At 39.9% G+C, this 21176-nt stretch overlaps 1 protein-coding gene across 6 annotated transcripts in view; it reads right to left on the bottom strand.

Moving 5' to 3' along the window:
- Positions 1-21176, bottom strand: part of ARHGAP24 (Rho GTPase activating protein 24) — a 353302-nt gene that overhangs the window by 217423 nt on the left and 114703 nt on the right. For all 6 annotated transcript variants that reach the window (XM_043512432.1, XM_038400192.2, XM_043512434.1 and 3 more), the window contains one exon: positions 814-901. In XM_043512432.1, coding sequence (XP_043368367.1) covers positions 814-901 — 88 coding nt within the window. The remainder of the gene's footprint in view (positions 1-813; positions 902-21176) is intronic.

The raw sequence follows: 21176 nt of genomic DNA, 5'->3' as shown, positions 1-21176 counted from the left end.
AAAGACTTTCAATTTTTGCATGTTCTGGTCCACCAGGCATTCTGGGGCACATTAAACTCAGGCGCCATAAGAATTCAAAGTGAAGGTACTTGAGCTTAGTTCAGAACCATTTAGACCCCACAACTTTGTGTGCGTGTAGTGGGAGTGAGTTGGAAACCATGGAGAGGGATAACAGAGGGAAAACGGCAAGTTGCATCTAGTAAATAGCAGGGTGACTAGGGTTTGGGAAGGAAGAAAGGCGAGCCAGCTCATGGGTGGAGTGAACAGTAGCACTCAATGACCAGGGAGGTGCTCCTTTACCAAATAAACCTCAACTTTTTAGAAAAGGGCCAGGACTGAGTTTCAAAACAATGGGACTTAATTGTGTAAGAGCAGGTTCATGCATTCCTAGTCACAATGAAGGATCCTTAATACTGCTAGCCATGCTAGCAGGCAGCACTACACCAAACTGGCTGTTAAATCATTTTGCATTTATGATACCACAGAATTCTCGACCTCACTTTGTAACATTCAATGTCACAAAAGCATTGCCAAATATGCTTATCCTTCCAGCAGTCCATTTCACACAGTGCCCAGATACCTGACTGCAGAACAATTGTACTGTATGTTCACAAATAAAAAATCATAATTTTCCTTCACAGCCTGGGGGTGAATGAATATATCAAAGACTATATCATTAGCGAAATTAACCAATTTTTCTCTTACATAGAAACATTAATCATCTTCTGCCTCTGATCAGGCTGAATAAAACCAGTCATTAGTCAACAGAAACAAACTTTTAAAGACATTTTTATGAGGAATAGAATATCGTACCTGGAATAACTTCAAAGAGGAACTTCCCTGGGCTTTCTTCATTGCCAGGATGCTCAATTACTCTGTTTCCAGGCAGGAAAATGGCACCCTAAAAATCAACAAGTAGGATCAGAACTTCTGTCTTGCTCTTAAAATATTACTGATTTTTCTCTCAAACTTTAATAATTTTCATATATCAAAGAAGGCATCAGTAAATGTCTAGGAACCTGGCTAGGTATGGAGAGGAGTCAGCCAAGCTAACTGCTGGTGCCTCCTTGTTCAGTGCAGGAACTCCCATAGGGAATCGATACAGTGATCAGATAAAATGGATTGGTACAGGATTAAAAGGAGGCATTCTTTAAAGGAGCCGAGAAACAGGATTAGGGGTTCCTGCAACTGGTACAGCGTGGAGTTAACCCCTCCTTCCTTTGTGGGCTCCCTTTTAGCCCTGGTATGAGGGGGGATGTGGCTGGGTCCCAGCAGTGGGTTGGCTGGGACCAGGATGGGGAAGGAGGCAGCCCCGAGTGTATGGAAAGGGGAATGGAATTACCAGCACCGTACCAGTTTATCTACCACATACTCCCAGATATTTAAGAAAAAAATTTGTGACCTAATTAAAACTGCAATTGGGGCTTCTTCCAGCATGACCAGACAATTATATGAAGAGAGAGACTCCAGCCAGCTGAACCATGAACAACCTCCTGAACTGAACTCAATATATAAAGCCCTGGATTTTCCATGGTAATCTGAAACTGAACTCTGCAGGATCTCTGGATTCTGCAGCACTCTGGTATGGCAGTTTGGAGATTTTGCAGCATATTTAAATTAAAAACTGGATTAAAAATATTTTAATATGAAAATGAACAGTACAGTCAATGTGATTTCTCTTATATGACATAACTGCATCATAGGAGGATGCTGGAAGTTTGGGCAGCCGTGCAATGGACAGTTAGGCATAAGGCACACGGGAAGATCTGAGAGGCAGTTGTAGATTGTGAGAGAATCTCAATAGTTAGATAATTTTTCTGATGATTTTAGATGCAACAACAACAATGATGAATTTAAATTTATCAATAGAGATAAGATCCCAGGCAGATGAATGTGAAAGTTCATGCTTTTAGAGCTATTGCGTCACTTTCTGCAAACAAAGCAAGACAACACTGTATTAATTACACATGCTTCACATTTTTATATTGATCTTAACCATTAGAGCTAGAAACTTTTTTTTAAACAAAAAAGAAAGAAAACTTTGATTCCAGAGCACAATTCTGTGACAAATGGTGGGAAAGGATTGGATTCACAGCACTTTCTGCAGGTATATTTCTCTGTGCTCCACCTCCCCCTTCCATCCTGACCAATAACTAATCACTCTCTTCTTGATCCCCCCCTTTTCGGGGAATCCTTTGTATCCTGTCTTCACAGCCAGTCTTCCCATCCTGCCCACTTCAGCTGCCTAATAGGGACAACCTCTGTGACATATGCTGAAAGAAAGACTTTATTATATATTTTATACCTTTTAGGTAGTACCTGGAATTTTAAACTAAATATTCAACCCAAAAAGGTTATCAAAACCAGTCTCTTGTTTACCTTGACATCACAAGATTAAAAACAGTTTGTGAGATGCACTTCAGTGAAAACATCACTGGGATCTTTTCCTTTAACACCCTATATCTGACAGCATTCCTTCCAATGAGATTTCTTTTTTTCCATTTTCATATGGTGTCATGTCCTCCCAAGCAAGTCACAATTAAACTATGATGAGTCAGACATCAGGGGATACATTTTCAGAGCAGCAGGGAGAAAATTAGATGAATAATCTCCATTAATGGGAGATACATGCCTACTTCCCAATACTCTACAATTGCTACAGCAGGATATGGCCTTATCCTCGAAGTAGATGAGAAGCGACTTGTGTAATTCACACATCTAAATAATTGGAGTCCATTTTCCATTGTTCACAATTTAAGAGAACTGAGAATCACAGTGACTGTCATGAAGTCAACTGCATGATTATATTATATACACATGCACATATAGTGCAAATACTACAATTTAACATCGGGGTGAAACAGACAGAGTAGAGCCAGGAAATTCATAATTGGCAAAGATTCTCTCTTTAACATAATTGTGAATAGATTCCTAATAAAGGGACCCTAAGGAAATCATCTCACGTTAACAGCCACGCTGCTGTGTTTTAGATCACTTGGTGCGCTGCATACCTTCACTAAGTGTGTGGGCTGAAAATCCGTATGGAACTTTGACTGAAATAACAGTGTACAAGTCCCTGCAGGATCCATGGCCACTCAGGGTCTTCCATTCCTCATCATACCACATACCATAGCCATGCAGGACTTCATAGATTCAAGATGGACTCAAGTCTTTCTGCTCCAAGGTCCTGATTTTGCAAGGTGTTGAACTCTCTCAACTCCCAATGAAGTCACTGGGAGATGAGTGAGCTTAGCACCTGGCAGAATTGTACTCAGCACCTCACCAAACTGAGCTCGAGAAGCACAAGCCTTTAATACGCGATGCAAAAACTTTTTCAGTTGTAGTGGCACATTAGAATCAATCACATCAGCAGACAAATTTTTATTTAATAGGGACAGCGGTAAATATACTTATTAGCCAGTGCACTATAAACAAAAACAGTCCTTGCTGTAATTATTGCTTGACAGAAAACACTTTACTGTAATTATGGTTACAATAATAGTTTGTCCCTTTTCTCATTCAAACTACTATGCTGAGGTAACTGTATTTATATGTTTCAGAGTAGCAGCCGTGTTAGTCTGTATTCTCAAAAAGAAAAGGAGTACTTGTGGCACCTTAGAGACTAACAAATTTATTAGAGCATAAGCTTTCGTGAGCTACAGCTCACTTCATCGGATGCATTTGGTGGAAAAAACAGAGTAGAGATTTATATACACACACACAGAGAACATGAAACAATGGGTTTATCATACACACAGTGTGTATGATAAACCCATTGTTTCATGTTCTCTGTGTGTGTGTATATAAATCTCTACTCTGTTTTTTCCACCAAATGCATCCGATGAAGTGAGCTGTAGCTCACGAAAGCTTATGCTCTAATAAATTTGTTAGTCTCTAAGGTGCCACAAGTACTCCTTTTCTTTTTGTATTTATATGGAATGCGTTTCAGGAGATCTGGGGTCAGTTCCTGGCTCAGCTACAGACTTCTTGTATGTTACTGGGTAAATCACTTAATCTATCTTGTGTAGTAATATTTAATCTTAATACAAATCACTTACTACTACTTGTGGAATAATACTTCCTTTCTTCCACCTGTTGCCTGTCTTGTCTATTTAGACTGTAAACTCTTCAAGGCTGGGATTGGCTATAACACAGTTCCTCAAACTCATTCGGCATCTCTTAGCACTACTGTAATGCAAACGACAATAAAGGTCCATGTAACTGGACGGTTTGAGCAAATTCTGTTCCTTATGTTATGGTAGGATGAAAGAAATACAGCTCTTTTGCATATTAGTATCTAAAACAATGATTCAACATTGCAATCTGAAACTTTCCACGTGTCAACTCCTTACAGTCTCTCAATCCCAGTCTCATTGAATTGGCTTGGAAAATAATTTGTTGGTAGTTCTTTTTGCTCAGAGATTTGGCAGCTCTTTCATGGCTTCATTACCCCTCCCCATCTGTTCATTTCCCTATCCACATTTTAAAGATCAACCTAGTTATGCTGCTGGCAATTTTAATATTTATAGCAAAAATCAAACTGTTCTTGAGTTGGCCTGGATTGCTACCTAATCTTTGTTCTAAGGGCTGGCTATTAAAGCTGAACTTATTTGAACTTGTCTCTTTCTAAAGTTCCTTGCAGAGCCCTACAAATGGTGTAGGGACATTTGATGGTCTTCACAATCTACACTAGATTTTTGCTCTCTAAATTAACTATGTAAATCCTTCACTCAGATTACATTATGCTCCTATTGACTGGTAATGCTCATAATTTTTTCCTAGGCCTCCAAAACATGCAGGAAGTACCACCCACCGAAGAATTAGTTTTAAAAAGCTATTTTCTTTGCAGTTGCATAGAAACAGTGTGCCCAAGTGGTAGTCCCAGGTCAATTTTTTGAAGGGGGCAATTGAGTATTTATTCATTCAGAGCATGCAGATGCTAAACTATTTTTGTGCATGCCTGTTTTAGGGTCTGAAAAATGCATGTGCAGTATTTGTGTACATAAAGCTGTATGTTCACTAAAGAAGGCCAAGTTTCAGCTTGTTTGAAAAAAGATCTTTTTTGTATATACATATATATTTAATCCTCTAAAACTCACTTTAAGATGTATTTCCTTCTTTGATTTGAACGTTCTCTTCTGACCCTATTTTGGACTTTCACTCGTCACCACCTTTTATTCCCCCCCCCCCTCATCTTTTTATTATTACTCTCAACACATTTCTTTGAAGTGTCACTGTTATGATTTATTTTTAGCCCAAGTCTAGGAACTTGGCCAACCATAACCACATATTTTAGCTTCTTTTCTTCCAGGAATATCCCCGAACAGTGGGGTAGTGTATGTGTGAATGCGCGCGCTCACACAGAAATTACTTCCACTAGGTAAATCTTTCTACTTCATTTTTCCTACTCCTTTACTTCTCCTGCTCTGTTGCTTTTTAACTCTATATTCCTTTTAGTTTTATAAATTCACTATTCATTTTTAAAACAGTGTACATTTTTACTTTTTATCACTGTTTAATTCAAGTACAAATAGTAATGGAAAATAGAGGACATCTCTCTAACCAAGCACCACACCATAGTGTCAATGCACACTGCGTATCCATAGCTATAGAAATTAAGCTGCTAGAAAAAAACCCAATGCTGATAACCCACAGTTATCACAACATGTGATGGCCCATGACATGCCAATCACGAGTTGAAATCAGTGTTTTCAGTTATTAGAAACAAGACAAAGAGAGAAAATCTGACAATGTTCCTGTAAAGGCAAGGATGACAACAGATAGAAGGGTCTGGAAGCTTGTCAGAGAAATCAGAAAAAAAAAGGAAGAAATAAGAAAGAGTATGCCGCCCAAAAACTGTTTCCAAAAGAAGCTACAGTGTAAGTCTGACTCTAGATTGAATAGGCTTGAATAGAGACTGGGAGTGGATGGGTCATTACACAAAGTAAAACTATTTCCCCATGTTTATTCCTCCCCCCTCCCCCAACTGTTCCTCAGACGTTCTTGTCAACTGCTGGAAATGGCCCACCTTGATTATCACTACAAAAGGTTTTCTTCCTCCCTCCCCCCACTCCTGCTGGTAATAGCTCTTCTTAAGAGATCACTCTCCTTACAGTGTGTATGGTAATACCCATTGTTTCATGTTCTCTGTGTATATAAAATCTCTCCACTGTATTTTCCACTGAATGCATCCGATGAAGTGAGCTGTAGCTCACGAAAGCTTATGCTCAAATAAATTGGTTAGTCTCTAAGGTGCCACAAGTCCTCCTGTTCTTTTTGTGGCTACAGACGAACACGGCTGCCACTCTGGAACCTCTAGATTGACTTGCTAGCCTAGGGTTCTCTGCCTGTGGGGCACTGCATCACAGGAAACCATATTACATTAAATAAAAATCACTTGCTTTAGTTGTATCCATTAAAGATTAAAGGAACTGATTTATGGAAAGGAGTTTATCCTCCCACCTGCTAACTTACTTCATTACTGCTTTTATTCACCTAGGGGCAGATTTCTGATACCCTTATACATACTGAGCAGTACCTTACTCTGCAAGAGGACCCATTTCAATCAATGGAACAAATCACAGAGCAATACTCAGCAGGAGTAAGTAGACCAGAATTTAGGTCTTATAAAAAAAAGTTCTAGGAGCAGAACTCATCACCTTCTACAACATCTAATGTTCCCCCTTTTCATCTAAATAAATGTATATAACATGTCTAATCTTGCAGGTTTTACTCAGTCCTTGTTCAGGCAAAATTCCAATGGGAGCAGGTTTTCTTCAAATTTCTGCCATTTTTTTAATTGCCTTCTTCCTATTTCTCTAAAAGATTCTCAACTGTTTACTCTTTGATAATGGCTTCCTCTTTTTACAAGAACATTATATATGTTTTGTTTTTTTCCTCTTCTAGAGCGAAAACCTGATACATTTGACACACACTTTTCATTAGAAGTCAAAGATGGAATATCCATATTAGTTTTTGGTTTGTTCCTAATAATTCCTGTTAGGACTCAGAGATCTGGTTTGATCCCATTTTTTATTTCCACAGCTATACAGATTTCCTGAGGGGAGTGTCTTAAATTTTCTTCCATGAAATCAATCCAATCCATGTAAATTTTCATAAAGAGTTTTCTATTTCTGAGTAGGGACTGAAGGAATAAGCTCAATACATTTATAATAACTGCAGCTGGTAAAAAGTGGGGTTTTTAATATAATTTTTGTTCTGCGGATTTTGAAAAGGAACAATTTTATTCAAAAGCTTGTAAAAAAATTATTAAAAAAATTAGGTATTTTGGCTTCCCCATTTTGCCCCTGAAAAGGGAAAAGGAAGTGACAAGGGGAAGCTGGGGGGAGAGCACCCAAACTAGAAATGTAAATATTACAAAAAAATATCCCTTTTGAAAAAAAGGCCATTTTTCAAAAATATTTCCCACCAGCTTTAATTGAGAGCCTTAAGCAGTTAATATCTAGCTATATACAATGGGATCAATCTTTCTCTCATTGAAATCAGCTGGACCTCTGAATTGGCCTCAATAAGAGAAGATACGTTCTAACATTTGTTAAAATATATTTGAGTTTGTTCAGGTCTTTATATGGCAAAGCCCAATGCAATACTTAATCCCCAATCCTGAGAAACCCTGGGCACTTCCTAGAAGTGCTGAGTGTCCTCAGGTGCAACTAAGTCAATCTCAGCACCTCACAGGATCAAACCCATACAAAACAATTTTTCAGAAATGTATTTTTCCTCCTTGCTGTATTTAAGCCTACCATTCCTATATGCTAATAATTCCTTCATGACACCTCTGGCAGTTGCTAACCCAGGGGGGGAAAAAAAAGAGAGAAGGGTTATTGTCACTTTTCTACAAGAAAATCATGTTCTACTGGGAAAAAAACCAAAACCTTGTGGTTTGTTTGCCAGTTTCCTAACCATTAATACAAGCTTTACAGAATTATTCATTGAACATTAAGCAATAAGAGGCCAGACTAGATCATCAGAATGGTCCCTTTTGGACCTGGGATCTATGAATTACACATGTAGGATATGCCTACACTTAGGGTGGCATGCAGACAGGGATGAAAGTAAAATTGAACTCTTACTAGTGCGGGGCCTCATGTGGAAAGGGCGGAGCTGGGGGGGTCAGCATCCCCAGACAGCCCATCTGTACTGCCTGGCCTGTGCAGCGGTGATTTAAAGGGCCCAGGGCTGCTGCTCTTTTTGCCACCACCATTTTGGCAGCCCGGGGGCTGGGGGGCAAAAAGGGCAATGATGTTAAAGCACTGCCGCGGCAACACTTTAAGCAGGGTCCTTTGCCGCGGCAGCGCTTTAACATCGCTGTCGCTTTTGCGTGCCCCCATTGGCAGCCCTGCCAGTAGGGACCCAGCAGGGCTGCCAACGTGGGGCGCAAAAGGGGCAGCGACATTAAAGTCAGCTGTACAGGCCAGTACCGGTGGCCACTTTTTACCATACATCATACCAGTACATCATACCAGCCCCTACCGCCTTACTTTCCCCCCTGCATGGAGAGTAACAGACACTGCACTCCCAGCTGAAACAGAATAAATATCAGTGTAGACATAGTGTGTAGAGTAGGGATATGTAGGGGTGGATATGTAGTGTATATGGGCTCTCTACACACCCAAGGGGATATGTAGTCTACATGGGCTCTCTACACACCCAAGCAATGCCTCCCAAGCTACATGCCTCATGTCTACAGTGTAATTTCTCGCTGCCAGTGTCTTTTCCAGATGCCTTCTGCTGCCGGATCCTTTCCTCACTGCGGCGAAGGGTGGGGAGCAGGGGGCTGCCGGAGCCTTTCCCCACTGTCTCGCCTTTCACCGTGGCATGTAGCTATGCACCATAGAGATAAGTGTTGACACAGCCAGTTTTAAACTGCAGTGTGTAGCTGCACTTGTTGTGCCTGTATTCTCATGCAGCTGTAAGTGTAGACATAGCCTTAATAGGACAAAAGTCGTGATTCTCATTTCTGCAGGGGTTTTTTTTGTGGAAACCACTTTTAAAACGTTTCAGTTAAAAACACACTCAGATATCCACATTAACTGGAAAAATGCAGTGGGGAATAAAAGCCTTAAAATGAGAAAGTCAAGGCTCCTATAGAACCATTAACTTATCTACATCACACCATTGTCTGTACCTCAGAGCATGCATTAAACATGCTAAATAATATATTTCAAGGGGCAAAATTCTCCTTTTTGTAGAATGGTCATGTTTGCAGCCAAATGCCCTGGGATAGCACAGATAAGACAAGCCATGGAGAAGGTAAGGAGGGAATGCTTCACACACACCTGCTGCTGCTGCTCCTCTAACAAACCTTCTGATCAGTGGTGGTAAGTAAGGGACATGGCCATCAAGTTGTTGTAACAAACCAGGCAAGGTTCTAACAAACTTCAACAGGACTTTATTTTTAAAATGGAAACCTCTTTACCAAGCTGCTGCTGCACCCTCAGTAGCTCTCACTCCTCCTCCTCCTCCTCAACTTCTCCCCCCTTCCTTCCTGTTTCCTGTCCTTTCAAACTCCCAACCCAGCCAGTGCTCCCAGTTCTAATAATTACAAGCAGCATCTAAACACCACATAAGTCCACCCCTACATGGAGACAGGGGCCCAAACTCAAGTGTATGTTGGAGCTCTGCAGAAGCAATGAAGGCTGCTGCAGTAAACAGCTTCAGTAGTGGCTGTAGTGAATTTATGCAAGTGCTACACACCCTAACCTGAAGCTGAAGGCAGAAAAATATTTTCTCCCTCTAAACTCCTGTCTTATTTCCTGGCAAACATCCCACTTATTTTAACTGTGTGCACAGACTCGATTATGGGCACAAGCTGTAGAGTTATTTTTTTAAAAACAGAAAATACAAGATATGCACAGTTTGGCCATCTTAATGTCACTGGGGGAACTTAAGCTTTCACATTGCTTGATTTTATTGTAATTGTGCAGTTTTAGCATTGTATTAATACAGGTCTTGTATTTCATTTCCTAGGATTATTTTTAAAGGGATAAAGAGGAAAAGGAAACAGTGTCTGCTCACTGGCTAGTTCCGCCACAGTGTCTTAGCAATTTGGGAAAACTGCACTTACATGCTGTGTATGCACATGTGTACTGATTACATTCTATCTACACCTATGATAAGAGTTTGGGGCATGTCAAGATCATGCCTTTGGACAGTTGCACAGTATAAGTATGTATTAGTAAGAGATTTTCCACTGCTGATGCTCCAAACAGCATTTTTTAAACAGTCACAACACTTCATTAACTCAAAATCAACATTTTAACCCTAGCATTTACAAAAAAGATTATTTCCATGGTAAATTGGAACTCTCCACATTCAGCTGTTCTTCAGTTATCTGAGGAGAAAAAAATGATTTTAAGAATAGGAAAATATTTATTTTATCACCCTTTTATAAGTCAGAAGTGGCTAACCAAAACTATCTCAACATTTCAAAAGAACAGTACAAAACAAAAATCACCTTTGGGCAGAGACCAAGCATGGAAAGTTGCAGCACAAAGGAGAACTTTTCTCAAAGTTATAAGTAAGCAGAAATATGGAGTTATAATGGAAATCATTTTGAAACCTTGGCTACAAGCAGTTGGTGAAAAGTATAATAAATAAAATTTAAGACAAGGAGCGTTTTCATGCCTGATTCAGATTTCCATCTGAAACTGCTTTTTTAAACTCAAACTCTACACAGAAAATACATAACACTGGATATTGCTTTTGGAATAAGTGTCATTCATTGGACACTGGATCAGGAGCATGAATAAGTGCATACATAAAAGATACCCAAGAGAAATAAATATTTTTTAAAAATAAATTAAACGTAACGTATGCAAAACCAAGGTGATCTAATCTACAGAATTATAAACTAAAATAAAACTACAAATGAGGGAATAGATGAAATATGTATTTAACTTCCCAGCTTATCATTAACATAGGTGACAAAGAGCTTTATTTACAATATATCACACCTTTTGATTATTTGATGTAAAAAAGCCTTTATTGCTTATTTTCTATATTTTACAATGAAATGTCTCTGAGAAATTTCAGAGAAAATAATGACTAAAACCAGAACAAGACAGTCATAATATTTATCACCCATATCTGTTGCAAGTTCATTCCTCCTGCAACCTGAAGTCTACATCCATATTTAAGTGACATCTACATTTGTATTAAACGTTTCAGAGTGGTAGCCGTGTTAGTCTGTATCAGCAAAAACAATGAGGAGTCCTTGTGGCACCTTAGAGACTAACATATTTATTTGGGTGTAAGCTTTTGTGGGCTATAACCCTCTTCATCAGATGCATGGAGTGGAAAAAAGTAGTTAGGTATAAATATACAGCACATGAAAAGAGGGGAATTGCCTTACCAAGTTGGGGGGGGGTCAGTGCTAATGAGGCCAATTCAATTAGGGTGGATGTGGCCCATTCCCAACAGTTGAAAAGAAGGGGTGAATATCGACAAAGGGAAAATTGCTTTTTGTAGTGCTAACGATTGGCCTCGTTAGCACTACAAAAAGTAATTTTCCCTCTTTTCATGTGCTGTATATTTATACCTGCCTACTTTTTTTCACTCCATTCATCTGATGAAGTGGGTTATAGCCACGAAAGCTTATGCCCAAATAAATTTGTTAGTCTCTAAGGTGCCACAAGGACTCCTCGTTGTTTTTATTTATATTAAAGGATCCCAGATGGAAACACCATACAAGGCAATTAGTGAGCTTCATAAAGAAAAGATGCACTTGAATGGTAATTTGGGTTATTTTGCGGTCTGCCCACAGATCTGTTGTTGGAAACAAACAGATATCAAAGAGAAAAGGTTATTTTTAAATATAGCTTTGTTTGTGCAACATGCACCTGGCTTCTTCAGTCTGAGGGGGAAGTTTTAAAGAAAATGAAACTAAGAACTTTTTTTCACTTCCCATTCTGCCTGGTTTCACACAAATCTGGATGGTATTTACTTCCCTTTTTGATAAGTTCTGTAACTATTTATATAGCATACCAAGAGTATCAGAGAGTGAACACTTGATTGGTGTCTTACGATCTGTCAGAAAGTTTCATATGAGTATTCAGGCAATCAGAGAATAGATCTGTAGACTAAAGAAACTCCATCCCCCCACTGCGGCATATGACTGAACTACAGTGTTGATGACAGCTTGTCTTCAGGCATCATTTTACCATCAGTCTCATTGCTCAGTTGCACTGGTGTGCCCATGTGTATAATAGATGATCTTTCTTAAGTGCTTGGATAAACCATGAATTTTCCAAAGTGTCGTACAAGCTTCTGAAGTTTCAAAAAGTTAAGCATCCATTTCCCCCCTCCCCCAACCCTCTGCTAATGGGGTTGGGAGAGAAGGAACCACTACTCGGGAAAAAAAAAATCTCAGACCTAAGAAGGGTATTCATCTTGCTCATAAAACCACGGAACAGATTTCCAGGGAGGGCAGAAGGGCGGCAGAATGATTGCTTTGAGATGCTATCAAGAAAGAGAAAATGTATTTTGCCTAATTTCAAGCTCATCTGAACGCTGTGGGTTCAAAAGTCTGACACTGTCTCTCATGTTACTAGACTCTCATTCCACTGCTAGAAAAAGCAGCAGCATGGGGAAAGAGAGAAAATCTACTGAAACACATACACTATGAGTTAAATTCTGTCTTCCATCCACACACTCTGTGCCACCCTCTTGACTCTCCCCTTCGCCCCAAGTGTCAAATTTGGATCACTATATACACGTTCTTGTGGCAAGCACGTGGGGGACAAGGTTCATAGTCCCATCAACAGCTCTAGCAGTGTGCAGTTGAAGGAAGAGAGAAAATGGAGCAAAGCTGCTGGACTCATCAGGGTCCTGCAGCCTGACTTTCTGCTTGCAAGGAGATTGCTCAGCCCCAGCCTGGAGTTTGAAGAGCTGGTACTGGGATGAACCTAGAACCCTATTCAACTCTCATCTCCCCTGCACCACCCAAAGAAGACTTACTACCTCTGTAGCACATAGACTATATCACAGCAGGCAGGAGTGGTCTGGTTAACTTAAGAATTTGTGATCTAGTTTTTAACCAGACCCCAAAGCCATCAATGGGAGGAGGGCGAGAAAACCCCCGGTTAATATTTTGGCAGCACATCATTTCTACAAACCAAGTGACACCGAAATGGTAGCTGAATAATTTTTTCCTAGAAATGAGAACGCTACATATTAGAAGCCTCTAACATAGGAAAATTAAGTGACTGATGAAATATTTTGTTCTATGGGGAGTGGATTTAAGGAAGTCAGGCTAGTTTGGATTAGAAACTTAATTTGACAGTATGAACTCACAACTGCAATATCTCAGTTGTACTCTCCAAGAGACACTGTATCCTTCTCTAATCCTCTGTAACACTTGGGGCATTCTTCTGCATGTGAATATCATGCTAAGCAAGCAAGAAGAGCAAGAATATTTACCGCATAAGTGTCTCATGACAGTCAGATGACAGAGTATTTTTCCGTCTTGTACTTTCTATTTAGCATGGTAAGATTGGTGTATCAGCTGTGTAATTTGTTCACCTGTCACATCCCCTGAAGTTTCTGATACCTGAACACACTATTCAAGCCCTGTTTGATCTTCATTCCCTGCACTAGACCTATTTGTCATCAAGTGTTCACGACCAATCAGATTGTCCCCCGGGAAACTGATTAGCCATTGAGTTTGTCTCCTTATAAAACTCCATATATTTTCTTTCTGCACTCAATATTTCTTAACTTCTCCCTTCCTCTATTATTTTCACTTTGTAACTGTATTACTAAACTCAGTAAAAAAATTAGAGATGCAGTTTGTATGAAAGGGCTATAAAAGTAAGGGCCTGATTATGCAACTGTTAGATTGAGCAGCATTTGTTCACTACTGACTTCAATACAACTACTTTCCAAATAAAGAGAGTAAGGGTTGCAGCACTGGGCCCTATAGTTGTAGGGTATACCATTATTATTTATTTGTACTTCAGTAGCATCCAAAGACATCAAACAGGATCAGGGCCTTACTGCAGAGTCATTATACATACACATAGTAAAACAATCCATGCCACAAACAGCAATTAAGGTTGCCAATCCTCCAGGATTGTTCTGGAGTCTCCAGGAATTAAAGATTAATCTTTAATTAAAGATAATGTCGTGATGAAACCTCCGGGAATTCATCCAACCAAAGTTGGCAACCCTAATGGCAATCTAAATGGACAGGTCAGAAGAAGGTTATGGAGGAATAGATGCTTTAGCAAATAACATAAGGAAGCATAATAGATTATGCTGAATTTTTCTGTTATATGGGATTGAGGACACATGACTATCATTAATAGTTATTTGTTCTTTTTGCAGCATCTTGAAGGAATATCTGGTTTCCCTTTACTCCTATTAAGGAATACATTTATGAATAAATGTTTTGTTCAACCTAATGTCTTAACTAGGATTTCAGACTCTCTTTGGCAAAGGTGCTGCTTTGATCAAGTGTCCTAAACTTTAATATGTTAGCCAAACATTAATGATACATCAGTTATTATAATTCCAGGAAAAAAATAACTCACATGCATGTTCTCCATGCTTCTACCTGCACAAGTGGCTAGTCTTAATAAGTTTTAAGACACTTACTGGCAGCTCCGGAAATAAAAAAATCACTAACTCTTTTCCGAACTCCATGGGAAGAGTTTGAATGTATTGTCATGAAGCCACATCTTTATTATCTCAAATAATAGCATTTCACAGAGCTTAGCTTAATTTATATAGACTAGCTATTTGTTCTTTTTTCCCTTACAGAATATCATTTGAAGAGAAGATCTGAATCAAGTAACCAGCAGTTCTCACTTCTATTCTCCCCAACCTTCTTAATCAGCCGTACCATTTCTACATTATCAACTTTTCTTTCCACTTTACAGTAGAGCAGCTGTCTTAAAATATATTTTTTCCTACCTGATTTGAAACTCCCGTGGAAGATTTTATGAAAGCTTTGTACAGTTTCAGAAAAACTATGAGTTTTACTTTATGTAGATGCTTTTTCCTTTGTCCTTACTTGGAAGTTGGTTAACCATATCACAGAGTTTTCTGTGCTGGTATGGTAGCAAAAGCTACAGTGCATTTGCTAGTGAATGATCCATATTCAAATGTGGTTGACTGAAGTGAGGCATCTAAAACTTGGTGGGATTTGCAAAATGGCTGAGCACTGGACAAATTCAGCTCAATGATAAAATTCACATGGACCTCCTTGGGAGGAGTGAGGGCTAAGCACTTCTGAACATCCAACCTCCAATTTTCAGAACCACCACATCTTCCCAGATCCCAACGAAGTCAGTGGCAGCTGCAAATGTTCAGCACCTTTGAGAAATTACACCTGCAATTTAGGTGCCTAACTTGAGGAATCCATATTTAAACATTGTAATCATAGAGATCATTAGCTTATTGTGAGAGCGTGACATTTATCAATTCATCCCCTTTAGGGGAGCATTGTTATTCTCCATTTACTGAAGGAAAACCTGAGACACAGACTGGCTACATGACTTGTCTAAATCACAGTGCAAATCTGTTGCAGAGTTGAAAATAGAACTCAGATTATCTGTCTTCCAATCTTGGGCTGTAACTACCAAACAAAAATCCATCGCTCCACTCTGCCACAAAGCACTACCACATTTAATGTTTTAACACCTTGGATATGCAATGTGACTAGTTTTATAAGGTCTATCACAATGTTGGAGCCTATCTGAGCTTTGTTTTACCCTGGTGTGGTTTACAATTATGGAGTTTATAAACAATATTACATGTTGTGAAAGCAAAATGACTCTCTGACCCCCCAGCTGCCAAAAACAGAATAATCTACCAGAGGTCAGAACACCACTCCAACATCACTTCAGCCTCTACTGAGAGAATATCAGGTATCAGTAGGTGTGACAAAGCATGCAAACCTTTCATGGGATTACGCTTCAGCCTGGAGAAACCATTATGCCTATTAGATCTGACTGTTCGTGCCAGTCATTATCACTACATTACCTGCATTACATTTTCATTAACTAACAACAGTTGATTTTAAAACATTCTAGAGTCATTGACTTTGCTTCCTGCTGTTATAATCCATCAAATAATTTAGCGATGATTGCATAGCAACAAAATTACAATCTAATAGTTACAGCCTTGCAGGTTCACTCCTGGTAACTGTGAACCAAATAGGGCAAACGTTCTGCCTACCGAGCTTAGCTGATATTTTAAAGCTGAACAATGTTATTCTTCTCTTCAGTTCAAGGGGTAGATGGTTTTCTAATGGTTTTCCTCCCTATGTACTTTGGGGATATTCAGTCTCATCACTGGATATTTTATGATGAAAACAAAGGTAACTATAAATATTGGCTTGCCACTGTAATACACGCTTCATGTTGTGCTGCATGACACAGAGAAGAATATAGAGACAGAGGGAAAAAAATCAAAAGCAACAAAATGCATAATAGTTCTGAGGAAGGGAAGGTACCAGACATTCTGTACTTAAGTGTGACAGATTATTACACTCCTTAACCTATTAATAAAGCTATTAAAGTAACACTATTACTGGAGGATACAAGACAGGCACAGTGAGGCCAATTCCCCACTGTCTTGCAGCTTGTGAAGCCATTTATATCTGTGCAGAGTGACTACTAAGCCGGTATAAAATGCTACCAAATAGGAGTGGCAGTATTTTGCACAGATGTATATGACTACACCAGGTGCAAGGCAGTGGAGAATTAGGCACCATAAAGGTTTTTTGTAGAAATGATTCATTGGTGGTAAGGGGATTGATCTCCTTGCTAAATGGTCATAGTGGATGTGAAATTCAGATAGGAGAGGAACAGCCTCTCCCTTGCTTTCACTGAAACTGAACATTTGTTATGTTAAGGTGTTATAGGAAAATCAGTTACTGCATGTGTACAGAAGTCACTTTGGGAGTTGCAGAGTTAGCTCCTAATATTTGTAGTTCTCAACAGAAAAGGAAAAAATAGCCAACATTAGAGGAATGGCTAAAGAAAAGGGATGTTGTATTTTATGGAAAAATGTATCAAGTACCTACATGGGAAGATAAACTGGTGATAATAGGAGAGACAAGGTAGTGATATTATATCTGTTATTGGAACAACTTCTGTTGCTGAAAGAGACAAACTTTTGAGCTACACAGAGACAGTTATTTGACTACCATTTAGTCAGTACTCAGATACACTTGCCTGAAAAAACACCATTGCATTTGACCTTTTTTCTCAATTTTAAAACATTAGGGAAGACAGAACCATCTTTCAGTGTATGAAAATCCTCAAAAACAATAGTTTAAGGGAGCCTCATCCTCCATCCAGAAAAAAACAACAACAAAACTTGAGGACTACATCATTGCATAATGTTTCTCTAATCAAAAAGCGATACATTCATTTTTTAATTGTTCATATTGCTTTGATACTGGTTTTGTAATGATTTGCAAAATGCTTTTACTATACAGAAATAAATTCAGCTGTCAAATATAGAATATCATAGAATATCAGGGTTGGAAGGGACCTCAGTAGGTCATCTAGTCCAACCCCCTGTTCAAAGCAGGACCAATCCCCAGTTTTTGCCCCAGATCCCTAAATGACCCCCTCAAGGATTGAACTCACATCCCTGGATTTAGTAGGCCAGTGCTCAAACCACTGAGCTATCCCTCCCCCAAATGGAATATAATTAAGTTTTCTTTTTTCTCCTGTCACATATTTCACTTCATGATTCAATGCCACTTTCTCAGCCTCAGGACAAGCTAATGAAGCATTCAGAACACTAGAGGAATCTCCAGAGTTTTTCCAGAAATTGGAAAATTGTGCCAGATTCATTCACAGAGCCTCACAAAACTAACTTCACATACAAATACATTCTAGATGCATGCATAGTACAGGACAGTGGATTTCATTAGTTGTATGAAAGACTTTGGAGAGAGTTAATTTATTATGTGGGCAGCTAAAATGAATCTCTGTCTCCTGATAATGGCTGAAAGAATGCCTGGAATTACACAGCACAGTATCTCTCTCCATCCATCTCTATCACCCAGCATTAATTGCTACCTTACCGCCTAAAAGAAAATTTAATATGTTACTTTAAGTCCTCTAAATTCTGCCAGACATCTTAAAAGTTTTAAGACAGATGTTGGATTAAAAGGAAACAGCTTTTCTCCGTACAGCAGATTTGCTGAGATATCTAGTCTAGTTTAATACCTTTGCCATACCCATCCTTCCCCCACACGCCCAGTACATAAGCTTATTTACTTAGATGCAGCTAATTTTTCTTGAACAATTTCAATAGAAGAAAGCAATTATCCCACTATCTTTTTTCATTTCTTATCTGTGTTCATCACAAGAAGTGGAGGGATTAAAAATGAGCAAACCCCTAGTAATGTTAGTGTAAAGTACTTCTGTACATCTCAGACACTGCACCATACCTAATACCAGACATTTCGAAGGGTTTGTCTACACACCAGCTTGCACTGGTTTAATTTAAACCAGTTCAGTTAAATCAGTGCAATTTTGTGCATGGACAAACTTCTGTGGGTTTAAAAAGGGTTATGTTGCTTCAGGTTGACCCTATAAATGTACAGGGATAAGCTAACCTGATATAAGCCAGGTTTAAATGGTTTTAAGAGGGCCCACATTGAAAGCTGCACTGATTTAACTAAACCTGTTTCCAAAAAAAAATCACCTCTTCGGTTAAATCAGTGCAACACAGTCTGCAGAATGGGACTATAAACCACAGAGCAGGGGTTCTCAAACTTCATTGCACCGTGACCCTCTTCCGATAATACAAATTACTACACAACCCAGGGATGGGGGACTGAAGCCTGAGCCCGCCCAAGCCCTACTGACTTGGGAGGGTGGAAAGCTTCAGTCCCAGGTGCGGAGCCTTTAACTTGAGTCCCAACACGTAGGGCTGAAACCCTCAGGCTTCGGCCCTGGGCCCCAGCAAGTCTAAACCAGCCCCGGCAGTCCCAACCCATAGTTTGAGAACTGCTGCCCTAGAGCCTTGCTCCTGAAAGCTGCCCACATTACAAATCACATTAAGTCACATCTAAAGAAAAACATTATTAATGGTTGCAAAATCGAGCACTCCAAAATTAGGAAATGCCCAAACGAAGGCTGCCTGTGCAACCCATTATGACTCAGTCTTTAATTATAAAAAGAAAAGGAGTACTTGTGGCACCTTAGAGACTAACAAATTTATTAGAGCATAAGCTTTCGTGAGCTACAGCTCACTTCATCGGATGCATTTGGTGGAAAAAACAGAGGAGAGATTTATATACACACACACAGAGAACATGAAACAATGGGTTTATCATACACACTGTAAGGAGAGTGATCACTTAAGATAAGCCATCACCAGCAGCAGGGGGGGGAAAGGAGGAAAACCTTTCATGGTGACAAGCAAGGTAGGCTAATTCCAGCAGTTAACAAGAATATCAGAGGAACAGTGGGGGGTGGGGTGGGAGGGAGAAATACCATGGGGAAATAGTTTTACTTTGTGTAATGACTCATCCATTCCCAGTCTCTATTCAAGCCTAAGTTAATTGTATCCAGTTTGCAAATTAATTCCAATTCAGCAGTCTCTCGTTGGAGTCTGTTTCTGAAGCTTTTTTGTTGAAGTATAGCCACTCTTAGGTCTGTGATCGAGTGACCAGAGAGATTGAAGTGTTCTCCAACTGGTTTTTGAATGTTATAATTCTTGACGTCTGATTTGTGTCCATTCATTCTTTTACGTAGAGACTGTCCAGTTTGGCCAATGTACATGGCAGAGGGACATTGCTGGCACATGATGGCATATATCACATTGGTAGATGCGCAGGTGAACGAGCGTCTGATAGTGTGGCTGATGTGATTAGGCCCTATGATGGTATCCCCTGAATAGATATGTGGACAGAGTTGGCAACGGGCTTTGTTGCAAGGATAGGTTCCTGGGTTAGTGGTTCTGTTGTGTGGTGTGTGGTTGCTGGTGAGTATTTGCTTCAGGTTGGGGGCTGTCTGTAAGCAAGGACTGGTCTGTCTCCCAAGATCTGTGAGAGTGATGGGTCGTCCTTCAGGATAGGTTGTAGATCCTTGATGATGCGTTGGAGAGGTTTTAGTTGGAGGCTGAAGGTGATGGCTAATGGTGTTCTGTTGTTTTCTTTGTTGGGCCTGTCCTGTAGTAGGTGACTTCTGGGTACTCTTCTGGCTCTGTCAATCTGTTTCTTCACTTCAGCAGGTGGGTATTGTAGTTGTAGGAATGCATGATAGAGATCTTGTAGGTGTTTGTCTCTGTCTGAGGGGTTGGAGCAAATGCGGTTATATCGTAGCGCTTGGCTGTAGACAATGGATCGAGTGGTATGATCTGGATGAAAGCTAGAGGCATGTAGGTAGGAATAGCGGTCAATAGGTTTCCGATATAGGGTGGTGTTTATGTGACCATCGCTTATTAGCACCGTAGTGTCCAGGAAGTGGATCTCTTGTGTGGACTGATCCAGGCTGAGGTTGATGGTGGGATGGAAATTGTTGAAATCATGGTGGAATTCCTCAAGAGCTTCTTTTCCATGGGTCCAGATGATGAAGATGTCATCAATGTAGCGCAAGTAGAGTAGGGGCATTAGGGGACGAGAGCTGAGGAAGCGTTGTTCTAAGTCAGCCATAAAAATGTTGGCATACTGTGGGGCCATGCGGGTACCCATCGCAGTGCCGCTGATTTGAAGGTATACATTGTCACCAAATGTGAAATAGTTATGGGTCAGGACAAAGTCACAAAGTTCAGCCACCAGGTTAGCCGTGACATTATCGGGGATACTGTTCCTGACGGCTTGTAGCCCATCTTTTTGTGGAATGTTGGTGTAGAGGGCTTCTACATCCATAGTGGCTAGGATGGTGTTTTTAGGAAGATCACCAATGGACTGTAGTTTCCTCAGGAAGTCAGTGGTATCTCGAAGATAGCTGGGAGTGCTGGTAACGAAGGGCCTGAGGAGGGAGTCTACATAGCCAGACAATCCTGCTGTCAGGGTGCCAATGCCTGAGATGATGGGGCATCCAGGATTTCCAGGTTTATGGATCTTGGGTAGCAGATAGAATACCCCAGGACAGGGCTCCAGGGGTGTGTCTGTGCGGATTTGTTCTTGTGCTTTTTCAGGGAGTTTCTTGAGCAAATGCTGTAGTTTCTTTTGGTAACTCTCA

Source organism: Dermochelys coriacea, chromosome 4 (genome assembly GCF_009764565.3).
Source record: "Dermochelys coriacea isolate rDerCor1 chromosome 4, rDerCor1.pri.v4, whole genome shotgun sequence".
Taxonomy (NCBI): Eukaryota; Metazoa; Chordata; order Testudines; family Dermochelyidae; genus Dermochelys; species Dermochelys coriacea.
The sequence above is the reverse complement of the archived record's forward strand: the minus strand, read 5'-3'. Positions and strand labels throughout refer to the sequence as shown.